At 40.4% G+C, this 27,853-nt stretch overlaps 1 protein-coding gene across 1 annotated transcript in view; it reads left to right on the top strand.

Moving 5' to 3' along the window:
- The window catches only part of ARHGAP15 (Rho GTPase activating protein 15), a 751,376-nt gene that overhangs the window by 432,306 nt on the left and 291,217 nt on the right, over positions 1–27,853 (top strand). Inside the window, exon 9 of the mRNA XM_075529808.1 lies at positions 19,567–19,665. Within this exon, the coding sequence (XP_075385923.1) occupies positions 19,567–19,665 (99 nt within the window). The remainder of the gene's footprint in view (positions 1–19,566; positions 19,666–27,853) is intronic.

Genomic DNA, 27,853 nt, shown 5'->3' with positions numbered 1-27,853 from the left:
ATAGCTGGACTTCTTGCTTCAATACCATCAATTGATTATACGCTGCCTCCTGAAATGGTTGAATGTGTTAATTTTTGTGTTAATTTTAAATAAAATGTATTAATTTTAAAATGAATGACAACTCAATCATTGGGAATACCCTTTTTTTTTCAAACATGAATGGTGAGTATACTTATAGACCTCATCTGCTGGAGTTCACAGAAAATAAAGTAACTACATCTGTGGAAAGGAAGCATGATGAAGTTCACTATCGTTACTTAGAAGGAGGCTAAGGACTGACGGCCAAGGATAGAACAAACCACCACTGACTTACAGGAACAGTAAAGTTGAAGGGGAATAATATTAGAATAAGCCCTCAAGAGCCAAAGTATGACCTTGAGTATATGTCCTCTGAATTTAGAGACCATCTCAAGAATACATTTGATGTCTTAAGCTCTAATGACCACATGAGTTGTGCTACGTCATCAGAGATTTCATACATGAAGGAAAGAAAAGGTCCTTCAAAGGACAGCAGAGAATTAAAAGATTAAAATGGATGTTACACGAAACCCTGAAACTTGCTCGGGTACCCAGCGCGGCTCAAGTGAGAGAAAGTAACTTAACAGTAGAAGAACAGTGCAGGTTTCACGGGGCAGTGTGACAAGGCCCAGAAAGGCATTACCATGAAATATGAAGCGATCTGGAGTGAGAAAAGCCAAAGCCAAGCAACCACTCTGCGTTTCTCAAACTTAAAGAACTGAAGAAAATAATCTTAGTGCTTGAATTACAATTTTAAGTAATTCTATGGGCAGAAGGTGAATGACACAAGAAGCATCAAATAAGATGGTGTGCATTCGCATGCTAAAAATAATCTTTTTCATTAAGTTAATATAGGTGAAAGTACATACAGGACACAGACAAACTGTTCTGGAAGATTTGAGGTAGCTGAAATCAAGGGGGTTGTGGCGGGGATGGTGCTTTGGTGCATAGACAGCCTACTCTTGCTTTTATTTTTAAATCCTTATGACTTCTTCTTCAACTGGTAATTATGTAAATAGATTTATAAGGAAACTTACTTCCTCTTTTGACACATTAAATTGTTTCTTAAAAATAATTGAGAGGTCCTGTCAAATTCTTTACATAATATTGAATATTCTCCTTTGCTAATTATTTTTTAAGACAGAAAAAAGATTGTAACATACTCAAGGCCCCAGTGCTTTGAAACATAGAGTCATAAAATATGTAAACACAGTATTTTCTGTTCTGAGATTAGATGTATGAGGTGGCGTAATGACAAGGGGGTCTAGGGACATTGTGTCTTTAACTTTATTTAAGATTATGTCTGAACTTTAGATTATTTGATAAATCTTCAAGATACTATTTTCAGAACGTCTGCTTTCTTACTTCTCAGCATCTAGCTGTGTGGCAGTTTCATTCATCGTAAGGTTACCCGAGGCCAGTCCTTTTCCAACTCCATCTTTCCTTGTGTCCTATGAGTATGAGTTCCAAGTTCAAAGGGACATGTGAGGAGTGATATATTCAAGTTAATGGCCCTCATGTGTGTTTAACTTGGATGACATATCCTCTAAAAATCTTCCGCCTGTCCAATATGGATAGATAAGAAAATCATTTTAAAAACTGGAACTTAACCACTGTTGAAAAAGGAAAAAAATGTTTCTCTTTAGCTTCAAATTTCTAAAGGAATTACATTTTATGGGGCTGTCAATCCTTGTAGACAACAATCTGCATGAGCTATCAGTCACTATAGTAAACTCGATTCAATGGTGCTAACCATCTCAGGGAGGTATTTTCAAGGTTTGATACACATATATAGACATAGGGTATACCTCTGAATTTGAGCAGTAAATCTTTAACATTTTCCTTCCAAACATGTGGCACAGAGACATAAAGTGAACACGTATGATCAGAACATGACACTGGTAGACTTGCTTGAGTCAGTGTTGCCACAGACCTTCAGCTAGTGAAAAGTGTACCATCGACAAAGCTCAACAGAGTGCAACACAGTAAAATGAGGTATGTCTGTGGAACAGCATCATGGAGTTTTCAGGACTTTAGTCGTTAGAGAATTAGACTGTGACAGCTTTCTCTAGTGGACCCCCTGGAGGGATTGAGCCACTGACCTTTTGACTAGTAGCCGAACACTTTAAACCCTGTACCACTAGAGTCCCATTCATCTATACAAGGTCTTCATTATACTTGTAAGCAAATATAAGAAGTGAAAAACACTGGAAACAGAATGGAGTTAGTTCATAGTATTAGATAATAAGGGCACTGAACTATTGGAAAATATAAGTTGAGAAAGCATGCATGGTAGACAATTATTCCTTTTTCTTTATCATTTTTCTCTAGCTCATACCTGACATTATTTCATTATGTGGCTTGAGCGTTTCTATGTTGTTGGCAGCTATACCACTGGTATTTCAAATGTCAGTAGGATCCTCTATTATAGACAGGTTCATTGGGTTATAGACTAAGACAGACAGAAAGAAGGACTTGGAAATCTACTTCTGAAAAAAAGCCAGTGAAAACCTTAGTAATAGCAGCAGAACTTTGCCTGGTAGATTATGAAAGATCAGCCCCCAAATTGTAAGGCTTTCAAAATATGCCTGGGAAGAGCTGCCTTATCGTATGAAATGAATAATGCTTTCAGGACCTTTTTGAAAATCGAAGGAGATATAAGTATAAACATCCATTAGTAATCAGAATATGGAATGTATGAAGTGTGAATCCAGGAACATAGAGATTGTCAAAAACGAAGTGAAATGAATAAACATTGTTATCCTAAGCATGGATGAGCTGAAGTGGACTGGTGTTGGACCTTGTTGAATTAAACAGTCTTTGGGCCAAAAATTCCCGGAGTGACAATTGTAAAGAAATCCTCCAGAAGAACACGTCAAGAGCTATTCTGAAGTGCAATATTGTCAGTGATCAGATATTATTCTTATGCCTACAAGGAAGATCAATTAATATAACTATCATTCCAGTTTATATATCAGCCATTAAAGCCAAAGATTAAGAAATGAAAGATTTCACCAACTTCAGAGGTATGACATTGATCAAACATGCAATCCAAAGATGTTGGGATATTGCTAGTGATTAGAACTGGACAATTAGCAAAGAAGGAGAATTAGTAGCCAGGTAATGTGGACTTGGTGACAGGAACAATATTACATTACATAATTTTGCCAGGCCAGGAACTAGTCATTGCAAATGGCATTTTCAGCCATGTACACTGTGACCATATATGTGACCCTCATGAGACAGAACCCAGAGGAACCAAGTGAACTGCATTTCTGGAAAGACACAATGAATGGGAAGGCTCAATATCATCCCTGATAATATGGACAGGGGCCAACTCTAGTTAAGACCATCACCGGTTCATTTGCAAATTAAAACTGAAGCCCAAGAAAATGAAACAAGCTCACAAAGTGTATCCCGCCTGAACTTAAAGGCCATCTCAAGAACCGGGGCAAAACACTAAGGGCGTGCAACTGAGCAGAAAGGGGAGGAAAGCAATGAAGTCCCCAGGGAATACCAAAAATAGACCTTGAGGCCAGGGTGTTGCACCCCTTCAGACTCAAGCAGAAACACTCCGAAAGGTCAACAAACAGACCAGGAACTATATATAGGCTTTTCTTTTTTTGTTGTTGTTGTTCTTATTATGTTTTCTTTTGTTGTTTTGTTTTGCTTTGATTTCTTTTTGTGCATATTATTGTCTCTGCATGTCTGTCTAGATAAGATAGGTGGGATAAACAATCAGGAGGAGAAAACAACAGGACCAACAGTTCTGGGGGGACACTGGAGGGGGGAGACGGAGGAATGGAAGGGCGGTGTCAACAAACCCAGGGACAAGGGAACAATAAGTGATCTAAAATCTATGGTGAGGAGGGCATAGGATGCCTGGTAGGGCTTGATCAAAGGCAATGTAGCCGAGAGGAAGTATTGTAACCCCAATGAAGGTAAAACATGACAGTGGGACAAGAGGAAAGTAAAAGGGAATAGAGGAAAGAACGAAGAGGCAAAGGTCTAAATGTAGACATGTACATATGTAAATATATTTTATATAATGATGGGGACATAGATCTATATCCATATATTTATATGTTAAGTATTAAGGTAGCCGATGGACATTGGACCTCTACTCAAATACTCCCTCAACACACTTTGTTCTAATAATTCGGCATTCTGTAATGCTCGCCTTCCTGAAACAATCACTGAAGGCAAAATGAGTGCAAATGTGGTGAAGAAAGCTGATGGTGCCCGGCTATCAAAAGATATAGCATCAAAGGTCTTAATAGCTTGAATATAAACAAGTAGCCATCTAGCTGGGAAGCAAAAAAAGCACACATGGAATAAGCACACCAGCCTATGTGATCATAAGATGTCAATGGGATCAGCTATCAGGCATCAAAGACCCAGAAAAAAATAAAAAAACCTTACCAATGTAAATTAAGGGGAGCATGAAGTGGAGACCCAAAGCTCATCTGTAGGCAGGTGGACAGCCCCTTATGGAAGGGTTGCAGGGGAGACGAGTCAGGGTGCAGTGTAGCACCAATGAAACATACAACTTGCCTCTAGCTCTTTAATGCTTCCCCCCACCCCGCATCATGATCCCAATTCTATCTTACAAATCTGGCTACACCAGAAGACGTACACTGGTACAGATAAGAACTGGAGACACAAGGAATTCGGGACAGATAAACCCCTCAGGAATAATATTGAGAGTATCAATGCCAGGAGGGGAAGGGGAAGGTGGGGGGAGCAAGGGGGAACCAATCACAATGACCTAACGATGACACACACCCCCCCACCCAGGGGGATGGACAACAGAAAAGTAGGTGAAGGGAGACAGCGGTCGGTGTAAGACATGGGAAAAACAAAACAATAGATTATCAAGATTCATGTGGGTGGGGGTAAGGGGTAATGAGCTGATTCCAAGGGCTCAAGTAGAAAGAAAATGTTTTGAAAATGATGATGGCAACATATGAACAAATGTGCTTGACACATGGATGAATGTATGGATTGTGATAAGAGCTGTTGGAGCCCCTAATAAAATGATAAAAAAATAATCATTTAAAAAGATCATCTCTAGAGTAGATTTGGATGTACTGACCATTAATGACCAAAGAACAAATGAGTGGTAGGACATCATACTTGAGGACAAGTGAAAGGCCATTACAAAGGTAGAGTTTAAAGGGTGGCTCAAGAAGACAAAGTAAAGTATTATGAAATGTGACTCAATCTGGACTTAGAATCCCAAAAGGACATGTTTGGGATTCTTAAAGTTTAACTAACTGAGGACAATTTGCAAATCTCAAGTTTGAGTATAGAAAGATTCTAGGGGCAAGATATTGAACAAGGCAGTAAGCATCAAAAAAGACAAAATAATTATTTGATGTTCGGCCACTTCAAGAGGAGCATATAATCCAGAACCAAAGATCTTGAAGGACGAGGTCCTCCTCTGTCTGTGAGCTCTAGTCGAGAGGAAGGTTCTTGTCCCTTCACCTTCAGCTTCCTGGCTCCTTGGAGGTCTCCATGTGCACAGTCTCTCTCTCTCTCTCTCTCTCTCTCTCTCTCTCTCCCTCCCTCCCTCCCTCCCTCCCTCCCTCCCTCCCTCCCTCTCCCCCTCTCTCCCTCTCTCCCTCTCTCTCTCCTTGTTTAATTGTTTCATCTCTTTTTATACCTCAGAAGCAACTGCCTCAAGATATTCCCTACACTCACCCTGATTCACTAACATAAAAAAGATGATCCATATGGAATTACAGCCACACCATAGAGTTAGACCTGCACAACACTAATTTTAGAGGATAGAATTCAATCCATAAACGCAACACACTAGGAGAAACGCCCTAATGCGTATATGAACCCGTGTTCAAGATGACACATGGAGATGGAGAAAGTTTTGCAACAGTGGTTGTGGTATACGTTTCCACTAACCAGAACCCTGTATCAGATCAATGTCTGCTTGACTTACAGCGTGAAATGGTTAAGAAGCAGAAGCCCTAGCCGGGCAGCTTTGTCCACAGAAGGGACTTAGGGGGCAGGAGGGGTCACAGACTGACTTCCTCCAGGACCAGGATGTAGCGAATAAAAAGCCAAGTGGAGACTGGTTGCAAATGTAACGCGTGCTGTGTGAATAATGCTGAGCATGGTCGCGACTCTTCTCAGATGCAGTCTTGGTGGCTCTGCTCTTTGAAACACTATGGCCATCTGTCCTACAATAGATCACTCTGCCTTGGACACTCCCAAATCTGTCGTCTTTGTATTGCTTCTGGCCCCCCCACTATAGTTCTTAGTCAAGTGTCAGAGAAACTGTAGTGGAATGTGCTGAGATTCAGGGTAAGTTGGTAAGTTTAGAGATATGACCAAAGGAATCCATAAACTTAAAATAATAATTCCCCATGATCAAACCAATTCCAACTCATAGTGACCCTATAGGACTGAGTAGAACTTCCTCTGTGGGTTTCTGAGATGGTAACTCTTTATGGGATCAGTCGGTTTTGAACTGCTGACCTTTTGGTGAGCAGCTCAATGTGTCCCACTATTCAATAAAGGAACCCTGGTGACAGAGTGGTTACGCTCTCAGCAAGTAACTGAATCCTTTATCTGCTTAGCAGGAGAAAGATGTAGCGATCTGGGTTCATGAAGATTACAGCTTTGGAAACCTTATGGACAGCTCTGCTGTCGTAAAGGGTCATCAAAAGTTGGACTAGACTTGAGGGCAAGAGATAAGAGATCGCTAAACAATTGGCACACGCTACCTGGATCTGTTAGGATGCTCCAGAGATGTAGAAACGATAGGAGATTGTCTAATCTCAATATCTCTCTCTCTCTCTCTCTCTCTCTCTCTCTCTCTCTCTCTCTCTCTCTCTCTCTCTCTCTCTCTCTCTCTCTCTCTCTCTCTCTCAGAATACCTGCATAGGGTTCACACATGGTTTAAGCCTGGAGTCAATCCCCTCTGATCATAGTTGAGGGATGTGAAGGATCTTATGATCAGACTGAGAGCATTTTGACGTCGATATGACAGCTGTAAAGTAAAATGTAATATCTGACCATTTGATCTCCCTCTTGACTCATTTTATAGCTGTTTCCGTTTTCTTTGTTGTTTGCCTTGATTCTTTTTTTAAGTGAAGGGGAAATATGTGTGGAGTGAGTCCTAACGGCCCAACCGTCTGACCATGCAAGGGGCTGTGAATAGCCAGACCATCATGGAGAATGCGCTGCAAAGTGGATGGCTGCAGATAGAGCTAGGGTCAATGTTAGCTCCCTATCATTTGATCTCCCGATGATCCATTTAAATTTGTTCTCGTTTTCAAGACTTTCAGTTGAGGATTTTTTTTCTGCATTGTTATTTGTTGTTTTTGTTTGCTTTTAATATTTTTCGGCATATGAAATCTAGGCTAGGTAAATCTATGGAGCCAGTAACTGCATTATTGATTCCTTGGGCTTATGGAATGGGAGGTTGGGAGCAAAGGGAGAGCTAATGAGCACAATAATGAGGAATATGTTTCAAAACCGATTATGGTGATGATGGTACAATTCTTTTTTTAAATCATTTTATTGGGGGCTCTTACAATTCTTATCACAATCCCAACATACATCCATTGTGTCAAGCACATATGTACATTTGTTGCCATCATTATTCTCAAAACATTTGCCTTCTACTTGAGCTCTTAATATTGGTTGCTCATTTTCCCCCTTCCTCTCTACTCCCCCTCCCTCATGAACACTTCATAATTCATAAATTATTATTATCTTGTCATATGTTACATATGTCTGACTTCTCCCCCTGCCCTCTCTCTGCTGTTCATCCCTCAGAGAAGAGGCTATACGTAGATTTTTGTAGTCGGTTCCCCCCTTTTACCCTACATTCCTTCCACCCTCCAGGCATCGCCACTCTCACCACTGGTCCCGAAGGGGTCATCTTGTCCTGGATTCCCTGTGTTTCCAGTTGCTATCTGTAACAATGGTACAATTCTTTGATGTGGCTGGATTATTCAATTGTATGATGTGTGACTTATATGGCAATAAAACTGTTGAAAAGATACCTGCATAATCTAAGGTTAAGGTCGGAGCCCTGGTGGAGAAGAGGTTTAGCATTGGGCTACTAACGGTGAAATCCGCTGCTCAAAACTACCAGCCACCCCAAATGAGAATGAGGAGGCATTTTGTGCCTCTAAAGTCTTACAGCTTCAGAAAGCCTTTGGGCGGTTTTAGAGTCGCTGTAGGTCACAATGAACACAAAATGACAGTGAGTTTGGTTTGGTGGTGTGGAGGCTGGGGGGAGGTTAAGGTGTTTATACCCTATAGATCCTTTAATTGTTTCCTGTAATTACCTATTATTGATTATAATTACTTTTATTATTCCATATATTCCCCATAGGCCCTTTTTTTATTTGTTCAGCAGTCGCCAAGGGCATAGCACATGGTAGGCAAAGGGGTGAGAACTGGACCAACCCAGATGAAAAAGATGTTATTCTTTTGCCCCCAAATCACTCCAGCTCTGCTTAGAGGAAAATAGTCTGCAGGAAAATAAATCACTTCCATGCCCAGAAAGTTTGGCTGCGCTTTAAAAGACTAGCAGGAAGAGATATTAGAAAGCAGCATTATGGAATTAATCATGATCTAATTTTACTCTATTCCCACATAACCTCCTTAGCCAAAGGCCCAGCATCTCCTAGGTATACATGAAACAACTCAGATGTTAAAGCACAAATGTCGCAAGTGGTTACTCCCACACAAAGCAGCTCAGGCCTCCTGGGTCCCGGGGACTTCGGCTCTTGCTGTGGGAGCTCATGGAGGGGATCGCATGCGATCAGTGCTGCCTCAATTGGGTTCTTCTTTGGTTCTTCAATGTTTTCCTTGGCCCTCCTCTTCTACTCCCAGGCTCACGCACTGCCAAAGCCAGACGCCTCACCAATGCTAGGAAGCTAGTACTTCCCAAGGGGGTGTTTTCCTGCTTCTTATAAACAAAAGATTATAAAACCGGTGAAACTTCTCAAGTACCAAGCGGGGCTCCCTTGGTCCCGGTCTGCTCTGTTCCCAGTGGAAATGGGAAGACCCCTCCTCTGCCTCGCCCCCTGTTTATTGCATCTGTGGGCCTTATAGAACAACTGTAGGAATACCATGAGTGACGGATAACTTCTATCCATTCTGTGCAAGACTCGTTCAGCCTTAACAGAAGTCAGACTCCCCGCCCCCTCCCAGGGGGGTTCGTGTCGACTGCATATACCATTTTCCCACCTCTCAGATCTGCTTTTGACTTGAATAAGCGTCCAAGTCCTCCAGCGAGAGGAAATGCCAACTTGTTTAATTCTACATCAAGGAGGCTGAACATAATTCTGGCAAGGCAGTAGGCAGGTCCAAGGGGAGGAAGCCACTCAGCTGAGCTTCCTCAGAGGAACCCCTATTAACAGAAAAGTAGCCTATGGAACGAACACGCAGCAGGGCCAGGGTGTGTGCAATACAGAAGCGGCAGTCCCTGCTCATTCCATTTGATCTAATGTGGCAAAGCCGGGCACAGGAAGGTCTTTTGGAAATGTTATTACACAGTCACTTGCTACAATAAGTATTCAAAGATGAGAGAGAAAAAAAAAACGGTATTGGACTAGAAGTCCAAAAAAGAGGAAAAAGTTATTTTTAGAAATGCCATCATGCCTCATTTTGTGGACCCACAACCCCCTCGCCCCAATTGTGTTCATAAAATGCTTCTCAGTTTCTTTGCATAGAATGCCTAGTGACAGCATTTCTCCCAGCAGCCTACGGGGAGTAAGCAGGCCTGTGAAGACGTTGTGCCACACCCCATAGAGCTCGCCAACACTTGAACAGAAATGCGTGCTTCCTCGGCCACTTAATATGGTTTATTATAAAATTCTTTACCTGCCTTAAAGCGCTTTTCATCAAAGCCACTTTTAAGCCGAATCTGAGGACCAAGAATGCCTTTAACAGAATCCTGAAATAGCATTTACCCGGAGGCTGAGAAGAAAAAGTGCTTTTAACCTAAAGTATTTCCTCTTTGGTACTTCATATTGTACCTAGCACTCAACATTAGTGGCCGTGAGAACACCCTTAAGACCTAAATGAAAGAGACTCCATTATAGAAATTCAGATTCATTATATTAATATATTATAAGTAATATCTGAAATCATTAAACAGCTTTACGCCAACTAAATTTGAGCCTTTTTTATTGAACTATGCATTCATGCAAATAAATTGAAGTCTTGCCACCTGGGATTCTAACAAATCTAGGCTGATATTGGGAAAAATACAATCTTCTTTCCTGGATTTTAGTTAAGTCTGGAGTGAGTCATAATCTGCATGCATTGGCTACTCCAAATAATTTTTCATCTCTGATCATTCATGGAGCAATATTTCCATGTTTAGTCTACATTCGTTGAGCAAGGAAGGTAACTTATTATTAATGAGTCCAATCAATTATCCAAATACTATGAATGTGTCACATCTCCTTAGGTTTGTCACACAAATGGAAATAAAAATGTTTAAATCAATAAGGTTATCCACTTACCTGACTAAGTAGCAACTGCTTAATCCCCACTGAAGTTTCTGCTTTGAAACCCCGGTGGTGATATTGCTTAAGCCTTGAACTGCTAACTTCAAAGCCGGTGGTTCAAACCCACCAGCTCTACTCTGACACACATGAGATTACCCTGAGTCGGGGTTGACTGAACTATAGCTGGTAGGTGGTTTTTGTAATTTATTTTCTTGATTACACCTACTTTTCACTTATCTAAGGTCTCATTATCCATGATTTCATATTTACGACAATAGTAAAGCATCTACACTCCCAACAATTCCCCCATTAACAATGTGCACCTTGCAGTAAGGAGCCTCCAGGGACAAATTAAGAATCCCACTGGTGTGAAGGTTAAGGTTATGCCTCAAGATAATGGGACCAAGATTCATAGTGATTTGTCAGGTACATAAAGATGTAATCATTCTCCATTTTGTGATTTCATGTCATCCACCATTTTCACATAAAATTGATTTTTGTATAACGACCTGGTCTTTGGAACCTAACCATGTAAGCTGGTGAGGAGTGGACCGTGCACTACGTCTGATAAACTAGAGACCTCCAGTTACAGGCAAGTTATGCAGGAAAAAGGGAAGGGAGGACAGAATCAGGGCATAAACTATGCTAGTACTTTTAAAATGATTATTTGTTGCTTTTTATTGTTTCTTGCAGCAGCTTTTTTTTTGGGTCAAAAAACACTCGTTTGATGGATCTTCTTTCTCTCCCCAACTTCAAAATGTTGGGACATTATTACTTGTGTCCTATACTGGAGAGCTTCTCATCTGTATTCATGCAGATTTTCAGAGTTCCGAAGCTATTGCAGCATGCCAGCATTGAAACACGGCATTCCTGTAGCTAAAAACTCTACCTGGATGCGCTCAAATCCAGCAATTCAGTCTCAAACTCCGCATTCATTAAATCCCAAATTTGGGCAGTGAGCTGTCTGTGTAACGTTCCATTACATGTTTGGTAGGCATCTCAAAGTGAAGGATACAGGAACAGGAGTCCAAGATGCCACTTCTGCCCCATAGCCTCTGACTCATTTGCAAACTAGAGTCACCGCCACTCCTCTCCATCATTTGTACTCTTACCAGACAATCCCAGCTGAAATAGATATGCCAGCATCAACCGCTTTTAGACACTCCCACTCTTAACTCCTCTCTAAGCACAATCTCGTCTCCGAGAGCACTTCTCTAGCCTTCTCACGGCCTGCTTTGCTTCTCTCCTTGATCCCCGCAAGTCTCATGTCCACACACAAACTAGAAGGGCCTTCAAACACTATAATTTCTGTCAATCCCTTTTTCGTAGAATACAATACCCAATGCCTTAGAATAAAAGCATACGTAAAATTATACATAGTCAATTGTCTGTAGGCAGAGCCCGGGTGGCAGAGTGCTTGCACATTGGGCTGTTAACTTCAGAGTCAGCGGTTCAAAACCACCAGACACTTCTCAGGAGAAAGACCAGGTTTCATATCCCTGTACCGACCATAATCTCAGGAACTCACAGCGGCAGCTCTACTCTGTCCTAGAGGGTAACTATGAGTCGGGATTTCTTTTTATAGTAGATATTATGGGCTTACTCCTTAGAGACTTTAAAATCTTCTTGGCTTGACGAGATGGGAAAAAACATGTGGGGGAAAGCCACTCATGTGAGTGTATATATTTGGGAATGCTTACTTATTTGGATTCCAATGTACTTAAAAATTAAAATAATTAAGCTTCTTTTCTAGGCAAGTACTTGCAAAGAAAAATTTTAAAAAAAGAAAACCAAGGAAATAAAGCCTTAAGAGCAATATATTTCTGGAGTCACTGAAGAATCAGTCCCACTCTCAGTATTTAGAAAACAAAAGGTAGCAGGTACATGTGTGAATCAAAGCCCCGAGGCGCTGGAAGACAGTGCATCCAGGAGGCATGAAACCCATAGTGTTTTAGTCTGAGCTCTTGTTTGCTATATATCTTAACGAAAAGATAATTGGCTATCCATGTAAGCATGGTTTTTATTTACATTACCTGTATCATGAAATGTCTTTAGTAAAAGGTTAGGAGAGTCATATGATGGAGTGGTTCAAAGGAGAAAAGGAGGTGTGGGAAGGATGGAAGCAGAGAAATTAAGATGAGTGGAAATAATATTTTAAATAAATAATCTGAAAACCTAAGCTTTCAAAGGAAAACCAAATGCTTATAGATTAAAACCAAAGAATTAATTATATTAAATTACTAAATTAGTCACTTAGAGATGAGCAATTTTTCTTCGTAATCCACTACCCATCCATCAGAAGGCCTGGTGGTGCTGTCGGGTAAGCCTTGAACTTACTGCAAGGTTGTAGATTCAAACTGACCAGCCACTCCTAGGAATAAATATGAGGCTACCTGCTCCCTTATAGATTTACACTCTCAGAAATCCTATATAGGGTCATGATCAGTCAGCATTGACTCAATATCAGAAAATACACCCAATCATTGATCACCTTAGAGATTTACTGTCTGGGAAATCCAGAGGGTCGTGGATCAAATGTGACAAGTATCACCTTAAATAATACGTGCTGCTAATCCCCCTGCTTCGTTCTCTACATCAAGGTTTCTTTGCTTTTGTCCATCATTGCAATTCACCTGCTGCGTCTTAAGAGTAGAAAGGGCTGTCCTGCCAGTTCTTAATTGGGAAACAGGATCCCAACCACCCACAGCCTTGGCCATGCCCCCTCAGACTTCTTTTTCATTCCCAAGACTTGAAGAACAATTAAAGGAACACGATTTTGAGTCCCTGGATGCAAAGTCCTGGAACTGCCCCTTAAATCTGGTTTAAACCTGAATCTGAGAGTGCAGAGTTCTTCAAGGAAGGTTTAGAGAGAGAGAGAGCCATCACCACCAGAAGTTTATAGACATTGGGGGAGGCTGTGTGGAGAAACAATACCTTTGCATTTTGATCTTTTTCATGGTTTTTCTTATTCTGTAGCAGTACGTTTGGGCTTACCCTGCTGTGAGAGAAATGTCACAGATGGTGGCATTAACACACACACTATGTATATATAAGATATATCTTTCTCACTGTGTAGAAGACTGGGATTCAGAGCGAAGGCACTGGCTAGAGCAGAAGGCTTTCTCTGTTGGTTCTAAGACAAGAGGCTTGTGTCTTTTCAACTTCTGTCCTCAGTTGCTTGGGGATCCTCAGACAGCACGGCATCTTCTTCCTTCCTTTCCACTTGCTTCTCTGTGCCTAATCGGTTTGTTGTATTTCTCAAAACAGATTAGTTTAAAATGCACCCTACAGTGTGATGACCTCATTAGCATGACAAAGAAGACCCCACTGCTGAATGGGATTTTGTCCAAAAATATAGAGGTTAGGATTTGCACCCTATCTTTAATGGGGACAGGGGTTTGCAGGGTGGGGAGGCGCGGCAGGTCATAATTCATTCCATTAACAGGAGTCATGATTGTACAGGAATGGGGGGTGGAAGGGAGGCAGGGAAGTAGCATTGCGATCTGGCTTGAGTTATCGACAGGCATGATATTTCCTGCTTTCCATTTCTTGGATTTCCCAAGCATCTTGGTTTCAAACTATTCCTAAAACTGATCCCTCAGCCTCTAATGAATTCTTTGAGTTTCCTCCCTTGCCCTACAGTACCCTTCAGAGAAATTCTCCTCTGCTTAATAGAGCAATAGTGGTTTGTTTTTGCTTGTGTGATGCGTGTAGCCAAGAATCTTGACCAGTGCCCTTGATAACCAGCACAGTTGTCTGATTTCTCTCTCTCTCTCTCTCTCTCTCTCTCTCTCTCTCTCTCTCTCTCTCTCTCTCTCTCTCTCTCCCTCTCTCTCTCCCTGTCTAAAAAGTCTATTTTTGGTTGCTGTTTTTTGTTTCTTTCTGGATTCCTTATGTAGGCATAGTTGTGTTTTGTTTTTCAGTCCATTTTACAAAATACCATAGTCACTGCAGTAGCCCTGAAAGCCAAAGATCACCATTCTAAAAAGCATGTGGAGACTGTCCTCCTGGGTGAATGATGATAACACTGTCACATTATTTGAGCATTTAACTGCCTCTATTGAGTAGTTTTCCTCATAGTTTTGATTCATTTGGAATCTAGCTGACAAAGATCCCATTACTGAGTGTTCTTACCATAATTTGTCAAAAAATATATAGCAGAGTTGAAGGAGAATGAAGCTAATTTGTAATCTTGGAGACTTAACCTGGTTATGCCGATGAACTAACTAAATCGGTCAAAAGTTTGAGAGCTTAAAGATTAAAAGCCACCATCCTCTAGTTAAACTGGAATTCATTATGTAAACAACATGATTTATAAGTGCAGTCATGTGGAAGGTCTATTTGTTTTTCTCACCAAAAGATGCTTTCAGAGAAAAATTGCAGGGAAAAAAATGGATTTTCTCCAACCAATGTGTTGCCTGCCACCCCAGTATACGTGCTAAAATGGTAGAACGATGATATAATGATCACACTAGCCAAGGCCATGGGCATTTGCAAAGAATTCCAGAAACACTGGCACCCCTATAAAGAGGTGTTTTCTAAACAATGAGAGTTGTTAAGAAAGGAAGGGATTTCCAGTGAGCTCACAGATGGGAATATAGGTGGGGAACTGGAGCTCAGAGTTTGGGCACTGCTCCCTTTTTTTGGAATACAGTGAGGATGGGAGAAGCAGAAATGAGCGTTCACATGGTGCCAGGACAAGAGCCATGAGGGCTGAAGGGACAAAGCTAGTTTGTTAACACTTGCCAAGAGACATTCTTTGAAGAAAGAATGTTCTTGGGTCCCATAATTCAACAGTCCACCTAGGAGTATCCGTCTTGGATCTGTATCATATTTGCAGACAGGTGGCAATCCTACAATATCCCTTCAATGTGACAATGGAGCTATAACCAAAGCTCTGATTTTTCTTTTCCCCTTTGGCTGGCACGTTTCGGTATGCCAAGTTTCTCATCTTCGCGCAGCGTCTCCTCTGGCCTACAATGCCCTCCCACTTTGGGGGCTACTAGTGCTCTGAGGTGCTTCCAATTGCAGTTAATTACAGCTCATCTAAACAAGAGTGAGAAATGCACTTTTTAAAAATGTTACTAGGAAGTCATGGGGACAACGTGAGCTTCAGAAGGCATGATGAATTCTAGAGGCACAAATGTGCCATCAGATTAGATTGCCCCAAATCATGCAGCTTTATGCTACTCTTTTGGCTTAATTTTCCTATTTGACTTTCCAGAAGGTGATAAAATAGCATTCTAATAGTTACTCAATTTTTTTTCTGTAGAAAGAGCGTTTCTCTTTCCAAGTACTCCTATTAAAAAAATTACAGAATGTTCTCAGCAGGACTCACGTTTATGCTGACCCCATGACAGTGGCTGGGGGATAAACTGTTTGTTTGTCCCTGTTACTTTAGGTGGCAGGATCAGAACTAACCCAGGCAAATGATGGGAAAATGGGGAGAAGTTATCTTCCCCAAAGAAAATCAAGATTTTTGTTTTGTTTTGTTTTTTAATCAGACAAGAGGAATGAATACTGGCCACAACACAAAGAGATACCCACCACACTATTCCTAACCAGTGTTATGTGTTGATCAGTTTTACTGAGCTAACCTTTCTATTGCAATTGCTAGCCATATCCTGAAACTTCCTAGTCGATGCTACTTTCTTATCAAGTCTGCTTGCTTACAAGAAAAACACTCACAATAGCTCAGGTGAAAGGGGTGGGAATGATCAGAACATAGGAGCTCTCCTAAAATTTCATGGCGAGGATATACGGGTTTTGAATTCGGTGTTGGACACTTTGAGGCTAATATTTATCTGCTTCCTTCCCCTATCTCTGGAAATCAGTTCCTCTGCCCACTCACATGTTTTTCCATTTCTTTTGGGGGTGGTGGTAATGCTTTCAGATTTGTTTGTTCTTCTGGAAGTCCATATTCTTAATGGATATGGACTGTGAGGTATTCTGGAAATCACGATTCCTACCAACACCGTAATTCAAATGTGTCACCTTTTCTCTGCTCTTCCTTATTCTTTGTTCAGTGTTCATGGGTACACGAGACGACTTAAAGACCACGGCACAGACCGGTTCCCTATGCTTTTCGGAGATTTGCAGCAGATTTTGAGAATGCAATCAGGATTTCATGACGCTGCTTTGTGGCATAGGTTGTGGATCCAAGTAAAATGAAATCGTTGACATCTTTTCATCATTTATGATGATGTTTCTTAAGCATCCAGCAGGGAAGAGTCTTCTGTACATTGAGGTGCGATACATACTGTGAATTAATTTACTCCTTTGTTAAATGAAGATGATACTATAGCTACCAAAAAAAAAAAAACAAAAAAAACCAACTGCAGATGGAGGTATAATTAAATAAATTCGAATGTGTGAAATACCTAAAATCATGCCCAGTTTAATGTAAACACACAGTAAAAAGTCACTATTATTACTGAAAACCTATGTAATTGCACTAATGACATTATATTGCCATTTTTTGTGAGCATTGTTATTGTTCCTTAAACTGATGAAGATCATGTAACATTGCACTTTTTACCTGGATCACAGGTTCTGGCTTATAGGGAACAACTAATAAATATTCCCTAAATGAATCAATCAAAGTTAGCATTCTAAGCAATTACTTTATGCACATAAATAGTCACTGAATTTATTTGGATATAATTGAATTGAATTCTAAAATGAATCTAGAATAAGGAGTGCCACAATATTTAGTAATTTTAATAAGGTAAAATTTCAGAAAGATGATGTCTTTAGGGACTCCTTTTAAGCAGAGAATCTAAATGGATGCAAAATTCCATGTTCTTTGTAAATTTTCTCTATTTATTGCCCCGTCTCCATCTCTTTGTCTTGCCTTTCTGTGTTTTACTTCTCACAATATAATTTGGGTCATTTTTCACCTCATCTGGATTCCTTTGTAAATATTAGAGAAGAGAAGAGAGTCTGCGTCAGGCTGGGTAGACTAGAGAAACAAATTCATGGAGACTCATATGTCTATAAGAAAAAGTTTTATATACGAGAGCACTTGCATATTGAGAAAATATCCCAGCCCGGTCCAGAACATGTCCATAAGTCTGATATTAGCCCATAGGTTCAATACCAATCTATATAGTCCTCTTCAGACTCACTAAACACATGCAATGATGCCAAATGCAGGAAGAGCAAAGTCTTGTGGATACAGTGGTGGTAAAAGCATTTCAGAGCTGTCAGAGTCTCCACATGGCTCCTCCAGTTCCCAGAGTATGGGGTCCATCAGCATAGTGCCATGTGTCTTGTCAGTAGAGCATCTCTCAGGGAGTGAGCAGAGAGAGAAAGTGTCTTCTGCCTTCATAGAAGAAATACAGGAATTCCCAGAATCCTTAGGAGAAGGCCATGCCCACGCAGAGATCTCATTGGCTGTGACCCTATTGACAGACTAGACTTCACTCCTTCAGTCTTAATCTTCTCAAGTCCCAAATGGACACCAGATTATGTAACTACCCCAGAGCTCCATCGTGCTTCTGAGGAGCGGCTGATGATTTTGAACTTCGTCACTAGCACCCCAATGCTTTCCCAGCAGTGTGCACCATTTGAATGCTAAGCAAGAGAAAGAGCTAGCACGTGATTGCATCAGATGGAGACAGTGCCACAAGAAAAGAAATGTAAAGTAAGGGCCGTGGGTAAAGAGTCTGTAGGCACGGTACCTTTTTTTTCATAAAGTCAGCAATAAAAGTTACAGTAAGATGTCATTTGAGTAGAGTTCTAAAGGGAGGAGTAAGTGCAAGGTCCCTGATTCAGGATCTACTTGGCATGAATCAGAAATGGCCATGTGGACAGTGGGGCTGTAGCCCAGAGAGTGAGGAGAGAGGGGACAGAAATGCATTCCATTTATTTGTGGTGGGGTAGAGCCCGGGCTGCCTTATGAGTCATGAGAAGGAGTTTGAGCAAGCTGGAAAGGCTCTGGACCCTTTCACGTGCTCTTTCTTTATCTGTGTTAATACGTAGGACACATTTGGGTCTTACAGGCCAGAGTGTGAGCTAATGACTGGTGACTCTAAGAAGACGTGATGATTTATGAACTCTGATTCTACTTGAAAGAATATATGGTATATATTATGAATATACATGTCCAATACCAGGTAACATCCTTCACGTTTCTAGATACCAGGACTAGACTAGCATTTCATGGAGTGTGTTCAGAGCAATACTAGTCTGGAGAAATGCTCTTTGAAATAAAAGGCTCTTGCTCAAATAAGTTTAAGACCTTGGGCATAATCCATACTCTCATAGAAATTCACAATGGATGTTGGCGTATTAAAGACTATAAAAACAAACATACATCAAAGAAACCCATTTAACTTTGCTTAACCCAATGTGGTCAAATCTTTGGATCACAAGATTTTTTCTGATCACTCACCTTGTAACATCCTGAGAAACTGAGATTCGAGGGGGGGAAAAAAACAAAACAATGTTATCAGAGACACAGAGCTGAGATCGGAAGGAAAGATGCTGTGGGGAGAGCATGATTTGAGCTGAGTCTTAAAAGAAAGATGATATCTAGATGCATGAAAAGGAAGGACATTTGAGGCAGGAGAAAAATTAAGTAACTCACTTCAAAGTAAGTCTCTGGAAACGTGCCTCTTCCAGTAACATTGGGCCACAGAATGAATGCCTCCAATATAATGATCGTAATATAATTTTTATGAGTATTAATAGACATCTTCTGAAATGCCAAAGACATTGGAAATGAAGCTCAATTCATTCGTGAGAAATCTCTCAATTCTTGGGCACTGTTTATAGACAACTAAGTTAAGGCCCAGAGAGACTATAACTTACTCAGTCATCCCTGCCTAATCGATAGCAGAGTCTCGGTTTTCCTGCACTGGGGCCAGGTTCCTGCTCCCTAAAGGAGGAGTGATGGCCTTTGTATGTCTGCAACCGCCACTTTGGAATTATAGCAAAGAATCAATTCCTATGCAAGATGAAGATTTCAGCATGCAGTGGATACAGAAACAAGCAAATGAAAGAACAACATGAACCTGGATTTGAATGCAGCTCATCTCTGTTTCTTTTGCAGATCAGATTTTTGGCTCTCATCTGCACACAGTGTGTGAACGTGAAAATTCCACAGTTCCGGGCTTTGTAAAGCAATGTATTGAAGCTGTAGAAAAAAGAGGTGAGTAACTGAGTACACAGTGTGTTCGCCCATCACTCTCTTCTCGAAACAACCAGTGCTCACAGTAACATTGCCACTTGATTTGTCTGGGAAGCCATGCAATTAAAACTTGACTTTTGTTAATCAGCTGAGGACCAAGTTTCTTATTAACTTCAATTTGTTTCTTACAATAGGGACATTAGTAATTCTCACTAATGTTGTTATTTTTTATTTTTAATATTTTGTCTGTTTGACATGCTGTTGATTCAATTGCAAACTTCTTGTTTTCAATTCATAAAATATCAACACCCATACGACTTAGAACCCTCTGAAAATTCAGGCTCGCAGATGTGGTGCCAGGACATTTTTTTGGTAAGCCCCCAACATTACCCAAGTGAACCAAAAACACTGATAATCTATCTTACACATGTTTCTACTCAGTTACAGAACACAGTCAGCAGGTTTTCCTGGGACAATCGACACATACACACACCTCTAGAATTATGGCCTTTGATTCCCTTATTCCAATATTCTGTGTTTATCTAAAATTATGTCAGCTTACTGAAAGGAAGAAACCAAACCCAACTGACTCGTCCTTTCTACGATAGTCTTTGTGTCGGGCGTTTTTCCTTCAAATTATGAGTTCATTCATCCAAGGTCGTTTTCTCTAGATGATACGTACAGGAGATGCAGAATCTTAAAAATATATATTGTATAAAATGTGAACCTTCAACACCATCTTTTACAAGTTTACAACATATTCCCAGGATCTGGGGGGATATATATCATGCAAAAATAGAGGTGTTTTCAGAAAAAGAATCAGCGAACCTATTCCTATTTTCAGCCCCCGATCTCTTAAAACAATAGAACTAAGAGGGAAAAAAAAACTTTGCCAAGTTAAGTGCTGGGGAAAAGCCATTTTAATTCTCCGAGTGTTACCTGGCTTTATTGTAGAAGCATAATAAAAATGGTCTGCAATTTCCAACTCCTGGAAATTCATACTTTAATTATATTGTAAGGACAGCCTTGGGATCCTCTTATTCCCATATCAGTAGGGAATGCAAGAATAACAAGAAGAAAAAGAGTGGGTAGGGAGAGTGGATAAAGACAGGGACTCGGGGGGAAGCACATCAGGGAGAGAAGCAGAGAGTACGAAGGGGGAGTCGAAGCAGTAAATGCAGAACAAGCACGAAGTGAGGTGACTGGGAGAAATGAAGTCATTTGGAGCAGAGACAAAAACTTCTATTGCATGTCGCAATGTTCTTTAATTTTATTAGCCCATATTTTAGGAATATTATTTAATAAGTACTTAAAGCCCAAATGGGTCACCGACAATGTCATAGTGTTATTATTCCCCCTAGGTAAGCAATCGTCACTCACTCATAATACCAAGTATGGATGGTGTGAATATGCTTATATTAGACCCAAACTGCCAACAGATCTTTGGGGGACGCTGTACATAACAATATGCGTGTATGTATAAAAGAGAGCTCTCAACCTCTCTCTCTTATATAGACGGACCCTGGGCACACTGGAAAAGGACTGCTAGACGCAGCCATGCTGCGTGCAGATATTATACCATTGTAGAAGGGCAAGCGTGTATAAATAGGAACTGTAGCTTTTGTTCATGGCATTTGGTTTGAGAACGTTAATAAAATAAGATAACGTTTTTGCTGACAGGCACAATCATGTAGCATTCGATTTCATTGCCCCACTGTTTACTTTTAAAATGAATGTGTAGATTCACTACCAAACAGGTTCTAATCACACATATGATTATTCAAATAATTCCTAAGCATTAAATGAAAGCTGAAGACTTTACAATTCTACAAAGCAACTGATCGTTCGTAGCACTTTGGCAGTGTCAGCTTCAAGGAGTGCTGTGGAAATGCTCAATACAGACTCAGAGGTGCAAGATAAACCTCTCACATCATTGCAAGATTTACAAGTGTGTACTTTTGATTAGATTTCACTATGATCATTTTCTTGGATTAATATTCTTACATTTATACGCCAATTCTATTTACTCAAAGCGTTGTTTTTACTAAATTCTGGCAGAAAGCACTTCAGGACAGAAATAATTTATGTGAATCTAAGTCCAATGTTTATGCAGGCTTCTGATGACATTTTATGCCGGGGTTGGTATTAGGATGCAGCATATAAAGGTGCCAAGTCTCTAGCACGGCTGGGACTCAGCATATCTGAAGCTTTCTTCTAATGGCCAGATCTTCTTCCAGCCAAGATCCTCAAGTGCAGAGTCATGGGAAATGCTTATGACCTGTTCTGGGAAAAGCGCAGTTACAGAAAACTGTGTGTTTATTCTCAGTGTCGAGGAAATGGCCTCAATACTTAGTGCAGTGACACGGTGTTACAAAAACTCACTCTCTCTCTCTCTCTCTCTCTCTCTTTTCCTTGGTATTGTCTTTCTCCACATTAAAATAAAAATCTTTTGAAAACTATATGGATGTTTTCAAAAAAATGTTTCTTAAACGTGTGATGTAAAATGAAATATATTTTGGAGGCACGACTCCCCGGTCAGTTGGTCAGTTAGCTAGTCAGTCTTACCTTTTTGCCCCTGACAGAACCAAATTGACCTTGCTACTTTATTGTCCCCAGGGAAATCCTGGGGTACAAGGTACTTTCTTTATTCACCCATGGTTAGGTGGCATTAGTTATTTTTAAATTTTGTATCCTTTGGACATGCTTAGAAGAAAATCTATTAGTGAGCCAATATAAACCAATTGAGTCAATAACTTGTTTAGTATGTTTCCTGATCAGATTTGGTTCCTTTATTCCTCTAAACCACCAGAGCATTCTCCTCCTCACCCACGATCATAACTAGATTAAATTATTTTCAGTGGTTTCGGACATTGTCTGCTTTGCCTAGAAAAGATACGCACAACTGGGGCAGTCAACTGTGAAGAAGGGGGTTCTCCTTTCCAGCCCTTTCACGTGGCTCCTTCTCCACTGCTCTCACTGTACACTTGCCAGTCATGCACAAGAGACACTTTCATTGACCCTGAAACTTAAATTTGTATTTCCTCCTTGAAACGGATTTCTGCAAATATATTTCATAATGATCCAGCCAATCTGTAATCTATATCTGTGGCGATGGTGGTTGTTAGTTGACTCCAGCTCCAGGCCACATTAATAGTTAGCAGAGGGAACTGATGCCCCGTCCCACATCGTCTGCTTGATCATCGGGCTATTGGAGTCCGTTGGTGTGACTATTGTGTCCATCCGTCCCATTGGGTGTTTTTCTCGTTTACCAACATGATTTGTGGGGTGTGTGTGTGTGTGTGTGTGTGTGTGTCTTTCCTGTAAAAAGGGTTCTGGTGATGAGTCTTTTGAAGACTGAGTTGTTCTTGTTCTGACATTGCTCTCAGGATAGCCACTGCTCGCCAAATCCCACAGTGTGAGCCCATCAACTCTTCTGAGTTTCTTTTCTTTCTTTTTTTCAATAGTGAAACAAAATCATGAGATTCCCTAACCCTTATTTTACAGGTTTGGGGCATGACTGTTAAAGGAGGCATGGTAACATGCTGGTAGATGTAGACATGCACAGTGAGACGCACATGATGTTCTCAAATATGTAGATAAGCAACTTACTTAAAAATATAGGACCACGTGGATGGCTTAGAGAGAAGACACTAGAAGATGTGAAGTAAACAAAATACATGGTCTAAACTTATCTAAAAATATTAGGGCTCGCATAGTCATTTTAATGCAAAGTATGTAACTGAATGACAGCCACTGGTTCATAATTAGAAAAATTCACAGTGTCTGACACATAGTGAGCACTCAGTAACTATTTGCTGAATGCACAATCCCTCATGTCCACTTGAGCAACACGTAGTTATCAAGTACCTACTGTGTGCCGATCACCATGCTACTAATGAGACAGTAGAGCAGGTTTACACGAAACAGGCAGACACACAGGACAACATGCGTGCAAACGGTGATGAGCACTAGTGAACTAAAACCAGCCGTGATGAAGGACAATAACTCCTAAAATGTTTGTTTTATTCATTCAGGGCAAGTTTGCCGCTTCAAAGTGGTTATATTAAGCCCTTTGGAAGAGTAGGGGCTTCAAAAAGTTTGTGGAAAATAGAATTCAAAGATATTGGACTTTTTCCATGAACTTGTAAAGTGGCCTTATGGCCCATCTGTCTGGTTTTAGACTTTTCATAAGACCAAGAGAAATTTAATTCTCCCTATGGTATGTTATTTTTTTACACATTGTGACAAGAAGTCATGTTGCACAAGCTACTCAAAATGACATACTTTAAATGATAAAACCAGTCCTTTATTTCTACACAATAGTTTTAAACATATTTCTAATCTTTTTTCAGATACTAATGAAGTAAACTAATGGTATGAGTGTATCTCTATCTTAAGCATATTTTTATGCACATGATATGTTTTTGTTTATAAAGAAATGGGACTGGCTTTCAAAAACACAACTCCACTTCAGTTGGATTGGCAGTCATCCTTTGGAATATAGTTTGAGAGCGCCTTCATTTTTTCGTGATTCTGAGTCCTGGTCAGTATGCCCCCAAACTGTTCAACATTAAAATGATAGCAACGTCTTTCAAGTTGCATCCTCCCAGGTGTGAGCTCCATTGCAGACTGGCTCAGCAGCCACGAATCAACAGGACGTTTGTCCTCTCTTTTTGTCTGGAACACAAGATTCTGTGACAGGAATAATACACAAAGTTACATAGTTGACTTCGTGCCTAAAAGCCACCCTGGGACCCATAACCTTGCTTAAAGATTTTAGAAAGTCCACTTCTGAGAAGGTCCTTAGCCTCAAAAACTTTATCTCTCAACTTGACTTCTTAGCAGCTGTGATATTTTTTTGCTGTCGTTTGTTTGACAGGATCCAGTTATAGGTTCCGATGTCTGTTTAAAGAAACAAGGAGGCTGTTGGCTTTAAACTTCCCTCCCTGCTTGTGTGATCAGCCTTTTCCCAGGCTTTTCTGCATAGTTTGCCAAGCAAAGGGACTGACCTTTTGTAGCAAACACTTTTTCATTTCAAAATGCTCACTTTGATTTTTGTCCCATTTTATGCTCATTCCAAACTGTTTACAGCCCACTAAAAATGACTGTGAATTATATGTTTGTGTAATAGATTCCTTTTGTGGTCTGAGTGGAATGTTTACTTTGAACAATTAGCTATCTTGGGGTAGATTATAGCAACTTGGGAAAGAGTGGCTCCACTATTAGGCTACTTTAACCATTTCTTGTTGGTAATCCCTGCGCTGTTTAATGAGGTTTGAGAGAATGCCATATTCACAAGCCTATGATATTGTAAGCTATATATTTTCTAATCGTGTGGCATTTGGGAGGGTAGATATTTTTAAATATCGCAGAGAGGAATGGTTTGAGAGATCCTGGGGAATATGCTTTCTGAAAGATAAAATTCCAGCACATGTCATATAGTCCCCAATATATGTGTGTTTGCAAACCATGTGGTGTATTTGCACATGACACAAGCTGTACTGTTTATTATACAAATTACAGGCATGATTACAGTATGGTGACGAGGCTAAGAGGCATGCCAGGCATTGTACTTGTTAGCATAATGGTTCTAATGGTGAACCCAGCACACCAGTCCCTTTCTTCATATCCTACCAAGTGCTTCTTCACAGTAATAAACCCTACATCATCATTCCCCACTGCCTCCAAATCCAGGCCCCCTGAAGTACAGATCATATTGCCTGCACTAGACAAGCTCTGCTCCCAGTTCTGCTAATTTTGTACTGTTCATTCTTTCCCACTTTGGGATAATCTGTTATAGTTGGATCCAGGCACGCACTAAAGGCTGATACTTTCACAAAGAATGTGCAATTTGTACTGTTTAACTTGTGACGAAATTCTTGAAAACTTTTATGATGCTATCTTGTTCCAGAGAGACTTCTGCTTGCTAGTTTATAAGCAGTGAGTGAAAGAATTAAAAAGTAACAAAACAAACTGATAAAAATTACATGGTCAAAAAAATCAAGAGCTCAAGATAAATGCGTTTTCTTTTTCCCCAGAGAATATTTGTGGCCGGAACAAAAATATTTCTAGGGGTACTGACCTATGTGGTTTGTTTTTGTTTGTTTTAAATGCTTGCTTTGCAAGCCTTAAGTTAGACACCAGCATGCATTTACAATAGCGATGCTTCTCCTCAAAGAAGCTCCACGAATGCTGGCCGTGGACGTGTTTTGTAATTTTTTTCCCCTTGAGTTTAAATCGAGACCAGTTCAGTGTTTTTGATGCTTTGTGTTTTGTTTAAATGCGACTCTGGCGACAGGCACCTTCCTGACAGCTAACATGTTGTACAAGGTCCAAACTGGAATTGCCTCTTTGGGGTATTCATGCTGGGGCCTCTGTGTCTGCGAGAAAGCCGCATTCGGAGCTAGAGGGGAAGACAAAAAAAAAAAAAAAAAAAAGAATCAACAGGAACCAGCCAGCAGAATATAAAAGAGAAGTTGGGAAAAGACAGCTCAAAGAAATCAGAGATGACAAGGTGGGGGGAGGGAAAAGCTGCGTGCTGCAGTTAGGGAAGTAAATGTGGCTCAAAGGGCGTACTTGTGAAGTCTGCCATGAGGACAGACTGTTGAACTAGTTGCCATCCCTGCCACAGTTACCTGATACTGTGTCTGCTCCAGCGAAATATGCGCTTGCCCTTGCCCCCACCGCCTACACGCTTGTAAGTTAAATTGTGCAAAGAGTCGCAAGCTAATGTGGGATGCTCAGGTGGTGCGTGTATGCACCCACTTTTAACCCATTCATTGCACTTAGTGGTGTGATTTTAATGGAGCTTCTCTGCATCTAGTGATACACAACAGTCTTATCAAAAGGGAGCTGTAACACAACGGAAGTGAACTTAGGAATGTACGCTTCAGTCGCTCATACAGAACTGTGGCTCCATCCCAGTCCCTCCGAAAATATTCCCACATATCAGAGTCCAAAATGCATAGGAATAAATAATTTTTCTTCTCAGATAAAGCCTAAGTGTAGTTTCCAACCTACATCTCTACCCCAACTCTGAAGTTTAGGTTCTTAACATACTTTTCCCTTGGAATCATTTAGAAGGAAACAGAGCCAAAATCAATAGCTTAGGAATTAGCTTTTTAGTGTGGGCAGAGGGCTTAAACTAGACAGTGCCTCAACATTATCAAGATGCTAGACTTTAAAGTATCCTATGGCGGAGTCATTTATGCAACAAGAAGTTGACTTCTGGGAGTTTTTCCATTATACATCCCTATATTCAGAGCTTAATAGTTCAAACATAAAAATAATCTTGGCTGGAAGTTGGCAGGATGTTGTAGCCTGGAAGCAAATGTTTACAAAATTTAAAGGGGGAAAAAAGAAGAAAAAAGAAAGGAAAGAAAATCACATGCATTTGGCCAACTGTCAGGTTTTCAAAAAACGGGAGTTAACAAAAACCAAAGCGGGCGTGGGAGAGTCAATCAGTGGTTTTCGGTTGTTGTTTTTTCATTAGGATTCAAGATGGATTTGCAGATTTTAAATAGATGTTGATTCGTAATGAACCATAGGCATCGACTGATTAAATAGAAGTCATCTGGGTTCTCACAACATGTTAGTCTGGTATGTGAATTAATCCATCTTCTATTGGTGGTACAAATTCTAACATGATAATCGTGTATGCATTTCATCAGAGCTGAAAATATTATGACAATTCAACAGTCTTAAAGGAATCCAAGGGATTAAAAATAAGATTAAAATATACATTTATTGATAAATAGTGTTGGGTTTTTTAATATCTAGGAAGAATTCCAAAGAATTTTCAGACTTTCAGGTAAATTGCATCCAACTTAAAGATTCGTCGTGAACCAACAGGCGTCTAGTAAAGGAGATGCCCGGGTTCTGGGCAAACAGTCGCACTGTGTCATATAACTCAGCACAGCGCATTTCCTGGTGAGGATATTTCAGAGACATGTGCCCATTCCAGTTTCCTTGATGTTCTTTGGAAGGTTATCTGACAGTCTAACACTCGGTGGACTTAGAATTGTTTTCCTTGGGTTCAGACCAATCATTTCTACTTTCAATCCATTTTGTCGATTTTATACTTTTCAAGTCACTTCATATTTTTAGCCCCCCCCCAAAAAAAGGGGGGAAAGTATACTTGAGGAAGAAGAATTAAATGTAGAAAACCAAAACCGTGCTAAAATTACATTGCTATGAGAGTTGTTGAGGT

The sequence above is a fragment of the Tenrec ecaudatus genome, chromosome 13, assembly GCF_050624435.1.
Source record: "Tenrec ecaudatus isolate mTenEca1 chromosome 13, mTenEca1.hap1, whole genome shotgun sequence".
NCBI lineage: Eukaryota > Metazoa > Chordata > Mammalia > Afrosoricida > Tenrecidae > Tenrec > Tenrec ecaudatus.
The sequence above is the reverse complement of the archived record's forward strand: the minus strand, read 5'-3'. Positions and strand labels throughout refer to the sequence as shown.